Source organism: Marmota marmota, unplaced genomic scaffold, assembly GCF_001458135.2.
Source record: "Marmota marmota marmota unplaced genomic scaffold, marMar, whole genome shotgun sequence".
Lineage (NCBI taxonomy): Eukaryota > Metazoa > Chordata > Mammalia > Rodentia > Sciuridae > Marmota > Marmota marmota.
Genome location: NW_025999977.1, coordinates 60,322,895 through 60,338,230, shown reverse-complemented (window position 1 = coordinate 60,338,230; position 15,336 = coordinate 60,322,895). Strand labels below are relative to the sequence as shown.

At 44.9% G+C, this 15,336-nt stretch overlaps 1 protein-coding gene across 8 annotated transcripts in view; it reads right to left on the bottom strand.

Moving 5' to 3' along the window:
* The window catches only part of Sh3yl1 (SH3 and SYLF domain containing 1), a 30,343-nt gene that overhangs the window by 939 nt on the left and 14,068 nt on the right, over window positions 1–15,336 (bottom strand). For 6 of the 8 annotated variants that reach the window (XM_015480030.1, XM_015480028.2, XM_048804927.1 and 3 more), the window contains 5 exons: window positions 7,943–8,055; window positions 6,949–7,077; window positions 5,360–5,522; window positions 4,759–4,837; window positions 1,178–1,234 (listed from right to left, as the gene is read on the bottom strand). In XM_015480030.1, coding sequence (XP_015335516.1) covers window positions 1,178–1,234; window positions 4,759–4,837; window positions 5,360–5,522; window positions 6,949–7,077; window positions 7,943–8,055 — 541 coding nt within the window. The remainder of the gene's footprint in view (window positions 1–1,177; window positions 1,235–4,758; window positions 4,838–5,359; window positions 5,523–6,948; window positions 7,078–7,942; window positions 8,056–15,336) is intronic. The other 2 variants (XM_015480029.2, XM_048804926.1) reach the window with 2 other exon arrangements.

Genomic DNA, 15,336 nt, shown 5'->3' with positions numbered 1-15,336 from the left:
CATAAAGAAGAATGACATTGTGTTGGTTGTAGGGAGTAGAAGGACCTGGAGAGCAGCACCGTTTTAAGTGAAGCAAGCCAGACTCAGAATGCCAAGTGTCACATGTTTTCTCTCCTATGTGGAAGCTAGAAGGAAATAGGGGGAAAAGGTACCTCATGAGAACAGAAGGAGAGCAGGAGGACCATGGAAGGGGCTGGGAGGGAGGAGGAAGGAGAGGAGAGGTCCTGAGGGTGGCACTGATGAAGTCACTTCATGTTTGTGTGCAGATGTGTCATATGAAACCCAGGCCCACCAGGAAAGAGAGTCTGCAGCACTGTGTCTGCATGATAACAATCTGGGTACCTGATTCCTTGACGCTGCATTTACATGAAATGGCTAATTCCTCACGGGCATTAGTTCTGTGGTGTATGGCTTTGTGACCTTATTTACCTTATTTATTACAGATTAATAGGGCTCTTTAGACCTCGGAGACCATTTGTGAGCCACTCACTTTTATAAGTAACTGCTTAATTCTTTCAAGGAAAATTTCTAAAGATTATTTTAAGTAAGTCAGGTTGAAGGGTTATTTTTTTACTATGGAAAAGCTTAATAAGTTTCATTAAATAGTTCCCAATAACAGCAAAATATTTGAAAGGAAAAAAATTCTTAAAAATATAAAACTCATGGGGCCCAAACTTTCAGAGACTGCAATAGTGATTGTTGGAATGCAAAATTACCAAATGTGCACTCTTCTCACTAGGCACCCAAAGCCCTCTGTGGGCAGCAGCTGGCCCTGTGCAGGTGTGACTGCAGGTGGTGGGCAGTGGTCTTCAAGAGCTCAGGTACCCTCATCTTCTCAGATTAGAAGCCAGTGAGAGAACACAAGCACTATGTTTCACAAGAAGCACTTTTGAAACAAATATGGAAATCCTATAAACCACAGGGGATGAAATATGCTCTCAAGATTTTCCCCAATCTACCAGATTGATTAGAAAGTTTGATTATAAGATGGATGAGTCACTCTTTTTAAAATTATATATATTCAGTTGTAGATGAAAACAATATCTTTATTTTATTTATTTATTTTTATGTAGGGCTGAGGATCGAACCCAGTGCCTCACATGTGCTAGGCAAGCACTCTATCACTGAGCTACAATCTCAGCCCATGAGTCACTCTTAATAATTTTTTGTTACTTACCAACTGTCTCATGGTAGCTGGAAAGCTCAGGATACAGTTTATGTTCATTTCTGTTACCTGCAAAAAGGGGGGGAGGATTTAGAAAGGTAATTAGTGTGTACTGTATCATAAAGCACACAGGAAGGCCAAATCCTGCTCTTGTCCCTCAATCACCTTAAGACGCTGTACACAGTAGGAAACCAATATTCAGTCGTGCTATAAGTCAAAAGGTATACCTGAACAGATACACCAAGTTCAGGAACCCGGTACCTATGACACAAAATATCTGTTTCCAGAAGCAGCCATGAAAAAGCTAAGTGAACAAGACTGTCAGCCCAAGCCAGGGACTTCTGAACATCCTCTGGCTTACCCTAGCACTCACTTCAACCTTCAAATCATATTTCAACCTTGATGCCATTTGTCTCAAAATGTTATAGTAATGTGTTAAACTGTATTTTTATGTAGCATTTTCCTACAACAGAAATCTGTATGTAAATTTACTTTTTAAATTTAAGCAAGCACAGCTTCTATTAAATAAATTCTTATAATAGATTGAGTTATCATTATAATCACTATTTATAGATGATTGATCAAAATTTAAGCATATTCTGAACTCTGTTAGCTTACTAAACATAAAAGTAAAACTGTATTTGAAAAGCATCTGAATAGATGAATGAGGCTTTAAAATTCATTCATTTGCACAGGTCACTTCTTCTCATTGTTGGAATGACATCAGCTCAACATCCATTCATGGTTCAGTGCACTTTTCTATAGATACAGGTGCTCAGAGAGGTTCTTTTTGTTTTTGAAGATGGGCCTCACTATGTTGTCCTCCTGGGATCTATGATCCTCTTGCCTCAGCCTCCCAGGTGCTTGGGACCACAGGTGCCACCCCCCACCCCCAATAGGAAAAGTGGTTTTTATAAAAACTAGAGAAGACTAGAAGGAGGGAATTTATAGCAATGTAACTGAATTATTTTATAGCCCTTCTTAGAAGCCAAAAAATAATTTAAAAAGCTCACATTTATCATTCATCAAAACAACATATTTGTAAGATAATAAAACATTATATAACTTTTGTTTAGGTGATGAATAGCTATTTGGTTTTTTAAAAAATAATTACTATATAATGAGACTATGAACTACTATTTTCATTATAAAAGTAGACAAATTTCACTTAGGTTCTTCCTCAATTTTGTTGAATATAAAGAAAGAGAAATCACTCCGTGGAGGCTCTACTGTCCACCAGAACCATTCACTCAGGGCACTGGTATCACATCCATGTTTCAAATTGGCCTGCTTTTAGGGCTGCAGGCAATTTCACTTGGTGAGAATCAGCATGCTTGAGAGTTTGCTTTTCCTCTTCACATACAGAAAACAGGGCAGAAGATGCAGATGGAGCCTGTACACAATGCTCAGTGGCTGGCTTGGAGGAAGAATTCCAGGACCTGGGATCTGGAAACTGCCCTGAGAGATGCCTGAGCCCACAGGTCCTGGCTGGCATCTCTGTGAACCCTGAGGACGGGAGCACACCTTGGAGCTCAGGCAGTCAGACACAGTTGCAAATGCTGGTGGGCAGGACAGATACTCCAAGGGATGTGCTGTAAGAAACTGACTAGAAATAATTTGGGGTGAATAACCAAATTTCAGACCAGCAAAATTTGCGCCCCTTGTGATTTCCTGCACCCTGGTCTGGAAATGGAAAAGTGTATTCCAGTCACAGGAAGGGCACAGCTCCAGGAAGGCCCACTGGGAGACACGGCACCACAGCAAGGCAGAAGGGACCCAGGTCTCCAGGTGATTAATTACAATACTGTGGCATGAACATGAGTTCATAGTATGATTTCAACTAGAACTGAAAGATGGCAGAGGAGGAAATGCTTGGTAAATGATCTTAACATACAGGAAGAACAAGTATCCAGGAATCAGAAATAAAAATAGCACAAGTAATCCTGGAGAATGCAATTGTTTATCTGACATAGGAAGACCTTTGTAACCATGATTAAAACACATAAATTCATAAAAACTAGATGGTTAGGCAAATTTTTACATAAAAATTAAAGCTCTCAACTAGTAAAACATGAAAAATAAAATAAAAAACACATAATAAATGTAAAAAAAACTACTGCAACCCAATGACAAAGCCCCTGAAACATAGATCATTTTCAAAAATTGAGAAGGCAACAAACATTCCATTAGGAAAAAAGGAACCAAGGTAATGAAAAGACTGCTCATACAAGAGAAATTCTAAACACTGGTAATCTGAGATGGTTGACTTCACAATGATGGGGATGAAAACTTCCAGTCTTGACGTTCAAAGACTTGAGAATGCTCCAGAGCCAAAAGCTGTGGGCAGGGATGTGAACATTTTGAAGGTAATGTTATTCTGGGAATGTCGCGGCGGGTGTGTATGTGGTGGTGAATGCGTGGGGGAGAGCAAGGTAGGGGGAGAGAGTGGGAAGAATGCAGGTGGGCAGCCTGTGGGGCGAGCACCCATATATCCTGGGGATGTTTGGGAAGGGGAATGTGTCTGGCAGAATGCTCATAGTGGAGCATGTTTCAGGTGGACTGTGTGTGTGACAGGGAAGGTATACGATGTGGAATGAGCGTGATCAGGTGTGGTTGTGGTGGAGAATGCTAAGAACCCATGTGAGGGAGCTGGGCTGAAAACTGGAGAAAATAGATGTGAAACAGGACTGAGGAGTCTGAGAAGGAGCTTTCTACTCTCTGAAGAGCTTCAGTACATTTTCTAATCCTCTTCCCATAGTAAAAGTTACACATTCATATGCAATCTCTCCTTCTATACAGAAATCCACTAACAGCAGAATCTTTGAGTTGTGCTCCAAAACACTGCAGCACAGTGCCTCTTATATAATGATTGTCCATTACATGAAAGAGCACCAATTTTAGTATATTTCTATTTATACCTAATTTGTATATATGAAAAACAGAAGTCTCAGAGTTACTATCATACTGATAGATAGTAAAGACCCAAATTGGATGTTTTATAAACTTCACCTGAGAACGTCCTGAGATCCCAGGAATAGGTGGTAAAAATAATACTCAGAAACATAGGTGTGAGGGCTGGGGTTGTGTGTGGCTCAGTGATAGAGTGCTTGCCTAGCATGTGCGAGGCACTGGGTTCGATTCTCAGCACCACATATAAATAAGTAAATAAATAAAAGTCCATCAACAACTAAAAAACTTTTTAAAAAGAAAAGAAACATAGGTGTGAGAACATACCCCAGAATAGGTTTATGTGTTCAAACTGGTAAACCTCAGTGTGACAAAGTACAGGCGGGTGGGCTCCTGTGCTTGGATCAGTAGCATAGCCATTTCAGAAGAAAAGACAAAGTAAATGGTAAAACTTGAAAGATATATCTCTTTGTAGCTTTAAGAAAGCATCTCATGAGTGAGAACAGAAGTTTTCAAAATCACATGGTTGAGAACTCAGGATACAGAAGAGACCCAGCATTTTCTTTTTTCTTAATACGCCATTACTTCTTGTATTTGAAAAGTGTAACAATGTTGCTTGAAGTCTTAACAAACTACTTATTAATTACTTAATTATAATGTACTTAAATTGCAACAAGAGTATGTACTTTGAGAGCTGGAGCTCGGCTGGGCTGCTGCAGATGACCCCTGTGGTCTTGAGGACGGCTTTGGAGGTAATTCCTTAGCCTGCGAGGAATGACAATATGACATAATTCTTCCGTCCAGTTCACACTTAGCAACATAGGAAGCTTTTGCGTCTAATGAGTCTAAGCAGCAACGTTCGCCCCATGCACTTACTGAGGTGGCACACTAGGAGCTGACAGGGACCTCTGGCACTGGGAATGCCGAGTAGGCCTGGGTGGGAGGGGGACTGGGCGCAACTGGGCAGCCTAGGGGAGGGCAGTGACCTCACGCACTGTGCGGCAAGGGCCAGGCTGTACAAAAGGCTGTCGTGGGATGTGGTGAAACACCCACAGAGTTTGAGGATGTGGGCTTGGCACGGGGTTAGTGTGGCCGTCCTCCCCTTCAGGAAGTCTGGCCCTGAGATGGCACGTCAGGGTCACATGACATCTTCACACTCACTGCCATGCAACTGAAGTCACACGGGAAGTGGAGGGGTCGTGGGGCCTGACACCAGGGACAGAGGACAGAGGGCTCTACGGAGGGGATTCCTGGGACGCGAGGAGACCAAGGGCTAAAGCTCAGAACCTTGTGTAGCTCCCTGGCTGCTCTCCTGGCGTTGGCACGCTGCGCCTCACTCTCGTACTTCTGGGTGAAGGAATCAAGAATCTCATAAAGATCTTCGGCTTGTGCAGGTCGTGGCACGTCTCCAAATAAGATGTCACAGGCTCGAATGTCCTGGCAGTAGAATCTGAGAAGAACAGGCCATTAAGAAAGTTGTTTCCGCAGGCACAGGAATGTCTCTTCTGCAGCCATGCGCTGTGGCTCCCGTGGGCCGGCCTCCCCAGCCGTCCTGTCCCGCTCTGCAGTCCCCTCAGGTTGCCTCCAGAGGCAACTGCCCTGAGTACTCTGACGCGCACCCTTCCTCCGTAGGCACAGAAAGCACACAGACCCATTCTTATGCATCTACCACACACATCTACATGGAAAGGGTTACAGAAATAACAAAATCGTGCAGTTTTATAGGTTTTTCCCTTTAAGTTAGTTTCTTCAAAAATGGTAGCTATACACATGGCTGTGTGATTTCTTTAAAATGTTTAAAATGTTCATTTTGTTAAAATTAAAGATTTGTCTTATATGTTTGGAAGTCCTGCGGTTCATTAAGGACTATATTTGTCTTAGTAGAACTTTAGTGGAAATGTCAGCCAAAGACCTGGAATCAGAAGTTGATGAAGCATTCTTAAGTCCTATTTCTCAGACCACTAAATCCAGCAATGAGAACTCTGGTTCCACAGCATAAACGGCCCTGTGTCCTCACTCTCCCCACCAACACTGCTTTCAAGTGGCTCCCAGACACTTTAATGTGAGGTGTGCTACTGAGTTCTCTTGTCCCCTGTGGTGGTAGGTCTGTTCCTGGCCCTGGGGAAGCTCTGCCAAGCAGCACTATCTGGGTCACAGGCAGGCGGTCTGGGCCTTCCTGGGGTTCTGGAAGTAGCCTGCCCTCAGTCTCAGCCACAATCCTAACTGGACTAAAGTGGGGCAACATCTAGGAGCGGCTGGGAAAACTCTCCAGAGGTCAATTAGAGAGCAGCCTTCATCCGTAAGGACTTCCAAATGCTTTTTAAAAACCAAACTGTATTTCTAATTAATATTGGTCTCCATTTGATAAGGAGGGAAGGCAAAGGCAGAGTGTAATAGCAGAACATCTCTCACAGTGAGGCCCATTTCATTTGACCTGCAAGTTTAACGCGAAGCCCTCCCTGGACCTTTACAAACATGCTGAAGTGGGGTCTCTGGCCAGCAGAGTGCTATGTAGCAACCAGTGAGTGCTCACCGTCTTTAGGGTGGTAGTGAAAAGATAGCATGCTGCAACCTTCCTTGACGGGACAAAGGACAAGCATGCCTAGGAGACTGTTAGAGGCAGAAGGTATATGTAAACAATGATAGTGCTGGAGCGATGCAGTTTTCTTCTGTTTTTTTTTTTCTTCTAAATTTTCTATAAGTATATATTACTTTTATCTTGTATGTTTCAATATAAAATATATGTTTAGAGTCACATCTCATTATATTTAAGAAAACATACACAGGTACTCTGTAAACTAAAGAGCTGTATCAGTTTTGAACTATCATCTTCTTGTCACCTTCTAAGTCATTCACAATCTGCAGCATGAACTTACTTCCGGTTAGTTTCTTTCCTTTCAATTAGACAGCTCCCTTCTAGAGAGATGCCTGCGAAGAGTCCCCTGGACTTGCAGTATGTGAAGACAGCTGCAGAGCTCCTCAGGGCCACATTTCCTTCCAGGTTCCTGAAAAGCACGGAGGCCTGAGATGACAGAGAGCACTGTACAAGCATCACTCACTCCAGGGGGTCTGGCAGGGTCACTTCCTGATGGCTGCAAGACAGCTTTGAGGTGCCTATAGGGAAAGCAAGGCACCAGAACAGACAGAGGGTGCCCGACTGGAGCCCTGCTCTGCAGAGGATGCATGGACAGCTGACACCCTTTAGACATGGAAACAGCTCCAGAGAGCTGAAGAACTGGGTGCAGTAGGCACACCTGTAAGCCCAGTGGCTTCTGAGGCTGAGACAGGAGGACTGCAATTTCAAGGCCAAGTCTCAACAACTTAGTAAGGTGAGACCGTGCCTCAAAACAATAATAATAATAATAATAATAATAATAATAATAGAAAAAAAAGAGAGTGCTGAAGAGCTTGATTTCAACTAACATCATATCACTTTCATTAAAATACATGTCTTTCAGATGATTTTTCTGTGTGACTTTCTTAAATGTGAAATTTTCCCACACTGCTTAATTAACCCAAGAAGAGCACTTCATCAACAGAGAAGGAAAATATGCAACTTCAGTGTTGTGAATATCCCCCACTTCAGCACTCAGGACTCAGAAAGAGGCTTCCTCTTCTGGCCCTGCCATCCTTTACCACCCACCGATCTTCCTCAGAGCTCATGGTGAGTGTTGTTCTGTGCTGGCTGTTTCGTGTCTTTCTTCTTCTTTTTTTTTTTTTTGCATTGGCTTGATAACCATCTCTGGCAGATGCAGAAATCATAAGTTTGTCTATTTTAATTAAAATTTCATCTCAAGGCAAAAAAAAAAAGGAGTTTTTAAGTCTTTACCGCCTTTGATATCTATTCTAAAACCACTTTATAAACCTTACCTTCCCAAGGGCCCAACAGCCACAGTACAGTTCCCTCCAAGCGTCAGATTCCCACCTTTTGCAAAAGCTTCAACAGCTCTATCATAGTTCAGAATTATCACCAGATCCGATACCTAAAAGGTAAAACCAATTTATTTAAAAAGTTACAACTAAATATCATTTAAAATAAGGTCGATTAAAACTCAAACAAATCCTAATATAATGTAGTAAAATTTCGTGCAAACAGAGAACAGGAAGCCAATGTTCTGAGCTAAGACACCAAGAGTGCAGAAGTGGTACCCCAAGCCCTCAGGCCCCAAGCACTAGATCTGTGCTCCAGGGGCACCTGGCTCTATTCCTTGCTCCAGCCAGCACCCAGGTATAGGAGGCTACAAGCTGCCACTCCTGTTGCCAGGACCGTCCAAGTGGGGCAGGAGGGAAGTATCTACATGCCCTGTGATATCCTCCACTACTCTCTCCAGGAGAGCCAGACTGGAATGGTGTGTGTATGAAGTGTGTCCCAAGAGCTCATGTTTGAGCTGGTGCAGGAGTGCTCAGAAGTGAAATGATTAGATCTTGAGAACTCTCCCCTAATCAGCACACCGATCCACAGCTGGATTAACTGGTAACTGTAGGGAGGCTGGTTGGGGCTCGAGGAGGTAGGTCACTGGGCATATCTTTGGGGTTTATATTTGTTCCTGGTGAGTGGAGCTCTCCCTCTCTGCTTCCTGGTGGTCATGTTCTGAGCTGTTTTCTTCCACCACACTCTTCCCCATGATATCCTTCCTCACATGAGCCCAGAGCTATGAAGTTGGTGTTTATGGACTGAGATCTCTGAAACAGTGAGGCCAAATAAAGTTTTCTTCCTTCAATTGTTTTTGTCAGGTTTTTTGTCACAGTAGTGAAAAAGCTGACTAAAACACAAACCCAGGAACCTAGGAAGCTGCAGTGGCAGATCCAGGCAGCACCCACATAGTGCTCTGGGGGAAGCTGCATGCACACCCCCAGGGAAGTGCAGCCAGGCACTTGGCCATGGATGTTCACAGTGCAGGAGTAACCTGGTTTCCATTAGCAATGCCCACTACTGGGAGTTTGTTTTCCTCTAAGTAGAAGGAAAACCTGGGATAAGAGCCAGCTGACTGCTCACTGCAGGTCCTGCTGTGTCAGAGCCCAAGGTTAATACCCCCTTAAAGCTTCCCACAGGGCCATGCAGCAACCCAATGGCCATGTGCACCAGGCAGCTGGAGGCAATGTGATCTTGGGGGGACTACTGAGCCACTCGAATCCCTGGTTTCCTCTATATAACATGGGCATAATCACAGTAGCTGCATTTGTAAGGCCATTTGAGGATGAGTGGGAATCATGGCGAAGCCTGGAGTAGTCCCCACATCTCAAAAAGCACAGAGGCCAAGTCAACCTTGACAGATGCTTTGACTTGCCCATTCTTTACTCTCTGAATGTTTTCAAACCAATGCTTTTGTTGACCTACAAAAAATCATGTTATTACCAAAGGAGATTGTACTTGAAAGGACCAGATGGAGTTCCTAGTACAAGAGGCTGCTGACCCATGTGAAAGGCTTCCCTGTGGCACCTGCCGAGCACTACTTGCACTTCACATACAGGCGATCTGTGAGAAATGGGGTTGAATGACTTGGAGCGACTTGCATTTTCTCTCAAAGCTAAACCCTTTGGCAGTGATCACAGCCTGTGCCTCACAGGCACTTGCAGATGACAAGACGGCCTGGGTCTTGCGCTGTGTTCAGCATCCACACCTGGAACATGTACACCTGCCCAGGACCTTGCAGCTGCTCTAGTTGCCCTGTCCTGCTCGGGATGTCTCAGTTAAGCATGGAAAAGCTCTAAGAGGCAGTTAAGGAAAAACATCCATCTCTAATCTTCTATCCGTCTCTGTTCGGTTCCTTTGAAATGGGAGTAAAATGATCCTGTGTTCTTTCGTAATACCACTAATGAAGCAGAGAATCAGGTCACAGCTCCACAGACAGCTCAAGCAGCACGTGAGTACCAGCAGCCCCAGGCTTACTTCTGGGGAGAGAAATAAGCACAGAATGAGGAGCAGAACAGGTTCCTGCAGGGGCACCGGCAGGGGGAACACTGCCATAGGGTGAGAAGCCATGAGAAAATGTGATAGGTGCTTCCTTGGTATTAATCAATAAGATGCCAGTTTGTCAATCAAACAAATCTGTAACTCTAAGGATTAAACTCTGCAGCTGCTGCTCGGAAGTCTGCTGGGGACTAGCACCACCTCCCTCTGCCCCTGCTGCCATTTCCAGCTAAGAGTCTGGCTTGTATGTGAATTGGGGCTGCCAACTTGGGCACCAGATAAGGCCTGGGGTTCCTGCATGGCTCTGTGGGAAGCTTCCTGCCCACCGGCACAGCTAAGCTGCCCTCCCCTCCCCACTCTTTGAGCTCTTCTTGGCAGGTGAGGGCTCCGGTGTGGGCCCCAAGGTTTCCTTGCTCCCAGCATGTGGCCAGATTTACTGCAGAACCAACCTGGGACCTCTCCCAACACATCCCACTCCTTACACAACAGGTCCTTCACACTGGCCTCTAACAACATCACTCTTCAGCTAGAGCCCAGTGGCCTTCCTCCTTAGGAAGGCAGAAGATAAGCTCTCCTTGGAAGAAGTTGAATCGTTTCTCCAAACTGCAGTGAAAGCAAGATTTCCCAGAGTTACTAATGCAATGTGAACTCTGAATTTGGTACAAAAGACAGTTGGACAGATTCCTATCCAATACTATCCAGTAGTCCCACCATAACAGGCCCCACAACAGGCCACTCTGGGCCTCTGTGACATTGTTTCCTTCACTTCTCTCAACCATCTCTCTTTACCAATCTCTCCTACCAAAAGAACTTTCCCCACCCAAACTACCCCTTATTCCAGATGTAGGCAGCCATTTATTCATTTAGAGGGCTACTCAGTACACTCAATATCCAAAGGAACAGGGAGTCAGTACCCAACTCCCACCTTGCAGAATCTGAGGTCCAAACATGTCAACTGTGCCTGTGGCTCTGGCAAAGTGCAGGGTTCCTGGCGTGTACAGACCAGGATGAAGCTGTGGGTGGTGAAGGTTCCACAGTTACTGCTCAGGAGCATCAGGCAAGCTGCCTTTGCTGAAGCCACACCCTGTCCATAGCCCTAGTTGTCAGTTATACACTCGGACAGCAAGGCATGAAAAGAACCACATTAAGATTTCAGTCTTTCTCCACTAGGAGTCTCTCAGCATTAAGCCCTGGTGCTCTAAGGGTTGGTTCAGGAAGATTCAATACTTTGCCCAATGTTCTAGGGCTAAAAGAAGAGCTAAAACTGAACTTCTTAGGTGGACTCTCTAGCCTGTCTATGGTACATCTGCCAATCAAATGCTCTCTGAAGATGGAGGGTTTTGGAGCAGCAGGAAGTTGGCTCAACACACACTTAAAGGGGGAATGCTTCCAGAGCAGTGCAAAGAGTCCCTGCAAACCAACAATAACTTGAAAAATAATTAGAAAAAGCACTTCCCATCTGTGGAAACTGCCCCACAGGCAAGCAATGTCAACAAAGTGATACACACTCAGGAACTGTGTTCAGACTTGGCTGAGTTCGCTGCAGCTGGTGACACTGGTGCTACACACGCAGCCCAGGTTCGGCTGGTGGGCCACCCTACAGGATAGTGGCACGACGACACAGCCCCTGGCCCCAGCTTGTTGTTGCAGGGGCTGCAGTCCAGGGGCTGTCTACAGCCCCTCCTCAGGCCTTTCTACCTGTTATGATTTGATGTGAGGTGTCCACCAAAAGCTCATGTGTGAGACAATTCAAGAAGCATCAGAGGAAAAATGATTGGGTTGTGAAAGTCTTAACCTAATCAGTGAACTAACCCCCTGATAGGACTAACTGGGTGGAACTGAAATGGTGGGGTGTGGCTGGAGGAGGTAGGAATTGGGGACATGGATTTGGGGTATATATTTGTATCTGGCAAGTGGAGACCTCTCTCTCTGCTTTCTGATCATCAAGTGAGCTGCTTCCTTCTGCTACACTCTTCTGCCATGATGCCCTGTCTCACCTTGATCCCCAAGGAATGGAGCTAACTGTCTATGGACTGTGACCTCTGAAACTGTAAGCCCCCAAATAAGCTTTTCTTCCTCTACAGTTGTGCTGGTCAGGTCCTTTACGTGGCAGTGGAAGAGCTGACTAAAACACAACCTGTGTGGCAGAAGCCTACCCAGGAGTTGCAGGGCCCTTCCTCCTTGGTCTGGCTCACCTGCAGTCACGAGTTCTACCCAGAAGACAAAAGGCTGTGACTGCCCAGAGATGCTCGAGTCACGCTAGTGAAGCATACCACGGTCCCAGCCTCCAGCTCTGGAGGAATGGCATGGAGATTTTGGCCAGAGAGAAGTGCAGACTTCAATCACAGTTCCAAAGTTCCCTGGGGAAGCAAGCTGAACTGAAGCAGAGTGGCAAGACAAGGTCTCTGAAGACACAGTAAGAAGCAGCTGGAGCTCCATGAGAACAGTGGAGCAATATGTTGAGGATGAAGCCATCAACAGTCATCAACAGACAGCTCCACAGAGACCAAGGAAGAGCCCTGCTGTCTGCGCACCACGCATGCACCTTTCCGGGAGCAGCTGAGGATGCACTGAGACAGCCCAGCAGAATCACTAACTGAACAAGTCCTCAGAATCAGCTGCGCTCACCCTTACTGTAAAGAGACTGACAGGGGCCGGACCTCCTGAGGTGACCAAGCGACTTCCAGGCAGATCCTTATCATAGAGTGTACACAGGACGAGGATGGCTACAGACAAGAACTGGGTAAGCACCAGATAACACAACCCTAAACGCCATCCCATGTGAGGCTCCTTGACAAAGTGTCATTAAGTGACAAGGATGCGTGACCCAAATCATGGGTTTTCAATAAAAATTATGAGACAAGCAAAGAAGCAGGAGAACATGACCCAAACACAAGAAAAGCAAACATGAGTAACTGCCTTTCCCATTTAGCAGACAGAAATTGTTCAGATTATGTTCAAAGAATTATATGATTAAGAGGCAAACTCTGGAAAAGGAGAACATGCCTCAAAGATAGAGCACTTCATCATTGCTCAACTGGTGCAGACAGAGGCCACATAAAGAGCAAGGAGAAGTCCTGGGACTGAAAACAGGTGACAGATATGAAGAATCCCCTAGAGGGGTTAACCGCAGAGCTGAGCAGGCAAAACAGAGTCAGCGATGTAAGGACAGATCCATAGAGAACCTTAAGACTAAGAGAAGAAGGATGAGCAGATGCCATCACCACGAGGTACAAGGTGCCAATGGGGATGCCAGCACCATAGGGAAGAAACAGAGGACACTCTCCAAGAGGCCATGACTGGAAACATCCCCAGCTGATGATAGGAGCAGACAGTGTTCCCAAGCAGAACAGTGAGCCCTGAGCAGGCTAGATGTGTGGAGATCCACCCCCACACACAACTGCAAAAGTGCTGGAACATGGAGAAAAATCTCAAAGGCAGCAAGAGAAGGAGGACTCACCATGTGCAAGGAACCTCAGCAAGATGCATGCAGGTTTCCCACCAGGAACAGCGGAGACTGGGAAGCCCTGAGATGGCAGATCAGAGTCCTGAAGGGAAAACTGTCAGCCCAGAATCCAATACTAGCAAAATCGCCTCTGGAAATGGAGGTGAAACTAACACGTCCCCAGACCAAAGGAAAAAGAACTGGGGGATGCTGTTGCTAGTAGACCCATTTTACAAGTGCTGCCAGTGACATCTCCTTAGGTTGAAGCCAGGGGCCCTACGTGGCAATCAAAACCATATAAAGCAGAGCACTGGCAAAGACAAGCATGGAAACAGGAGCAGGAGTGCACACGTCTCTCTCCTTGGTCCCTGACCTGAGTATAACGCACAGTTTGAAATGCCTCCTGTGAACTGTGTTGCTATGCCTGCAACTGAGAAATGCAATGTATCTGCCACAAGCAGATCAAAGGAGTGGGCAGGGGCAGGGCTGAGTTGCAGAATGGACACCACACCTTTTGTCCCCTGGAATCCACAGGAGCAGCCATGCAGGACCACAGGTGGCAAGTTAGAAGGACCATAGTGGGATCAGAAAATAAGCACCTGCTCTCAATTCTTCACTTGATTTCTTTAAAAACATGACATTATATAACTGCCAACTGTAAAATGTATAATTGGGCTTATAATTATAGATGTAATAACACATTCATAGCAAAAAAAAGGAGAAAAGGGAATATGACTAAATAAAACAACAATTCTATGTCTTACAGAATAATGCTAATATAAATTTGAAATAGTTTTTGCTAAGATGTGTTGTAAACTCTACAGCAACCACTAAAAATATGACTCAAAAATAATAAAAAATCAGAAGAAAAATACAACTTTAGATAGAGAAAACATGTAATGTCAGACACCCATCAAATGATACCGATAATACCAGTACACATAAATGGATTAAACGACCCAACTGAAAGGCAGAGACTGTCAGGCTAGAGTTAAAAAAAAAAAAAAAAAAAATCCAACCACATGCTGCTATGCACACTGCAGATCCAAAGCTCCTGGCAGACAGCGTAAGGGCAGCCTCAGGGAAGTGGCAGGCTGTGCTCTTTCTAGCCTCCTTGCCCATTCTGACCCAAGCAGACAGAAATGCTGGGCTGGTCTGAGACCACATCTGTGCTGAAAGCTACACATCCTTCCTGCTGATGCTGGAGAGTGACGGACAGACAGCTCTAGCATCACTGCCCCTTATCATCTCTAAGGGTTGGGCTCAGAGCAGCAGTCTGGCCACATTCAGAAAGCTTCAAGTAGGTTTCCAAATGTTGGGAAATGCTTTTTATTATCTCTACTGAAACTGATACCTTAAAAAGCTAGTAATTATCATTTATGCCTGTTGTTTAAGTGAAATTTCAGAGTTGATTCCCATTCTGTCATGAGGATAAGCTTTGCAATCAAAAGTTCTACATATGACAAGCTGAGTAACAATACAACCATTCCAAGTGCTTTTCAGGTATAAACCCATTTATTCACTCATCAGTTTAAAGCCAGAGGAAGGCTATTTTCACCTGTTTCACAGAGGAAAAAATTAGGCCAAATCATGAAAGACAGCTCAGAAAGAACTGACTGAAATGTGAAAAGAAATGATTTCAGCACATCAGGAGATCTGATTTACCAAGAACTTAGCAGTAAAGCAACAGATGAAACTCTAACAGCGTGGATGAGTTGACGCCACACCTTTTTTGTTGTTGTTGTTGAGGATGAAGCCATCAGCAGACAGACTTGTAAACAGGGACACCCCAGTGTGTAATTCCTAGTCATTTGATAACCTCCATAATTATGAGGAGATAAGTCATACACAGAAATAACATGTGCTAGCATGCACTTCCAGAATTTGAAGGAAACTGTGTTTAACCAC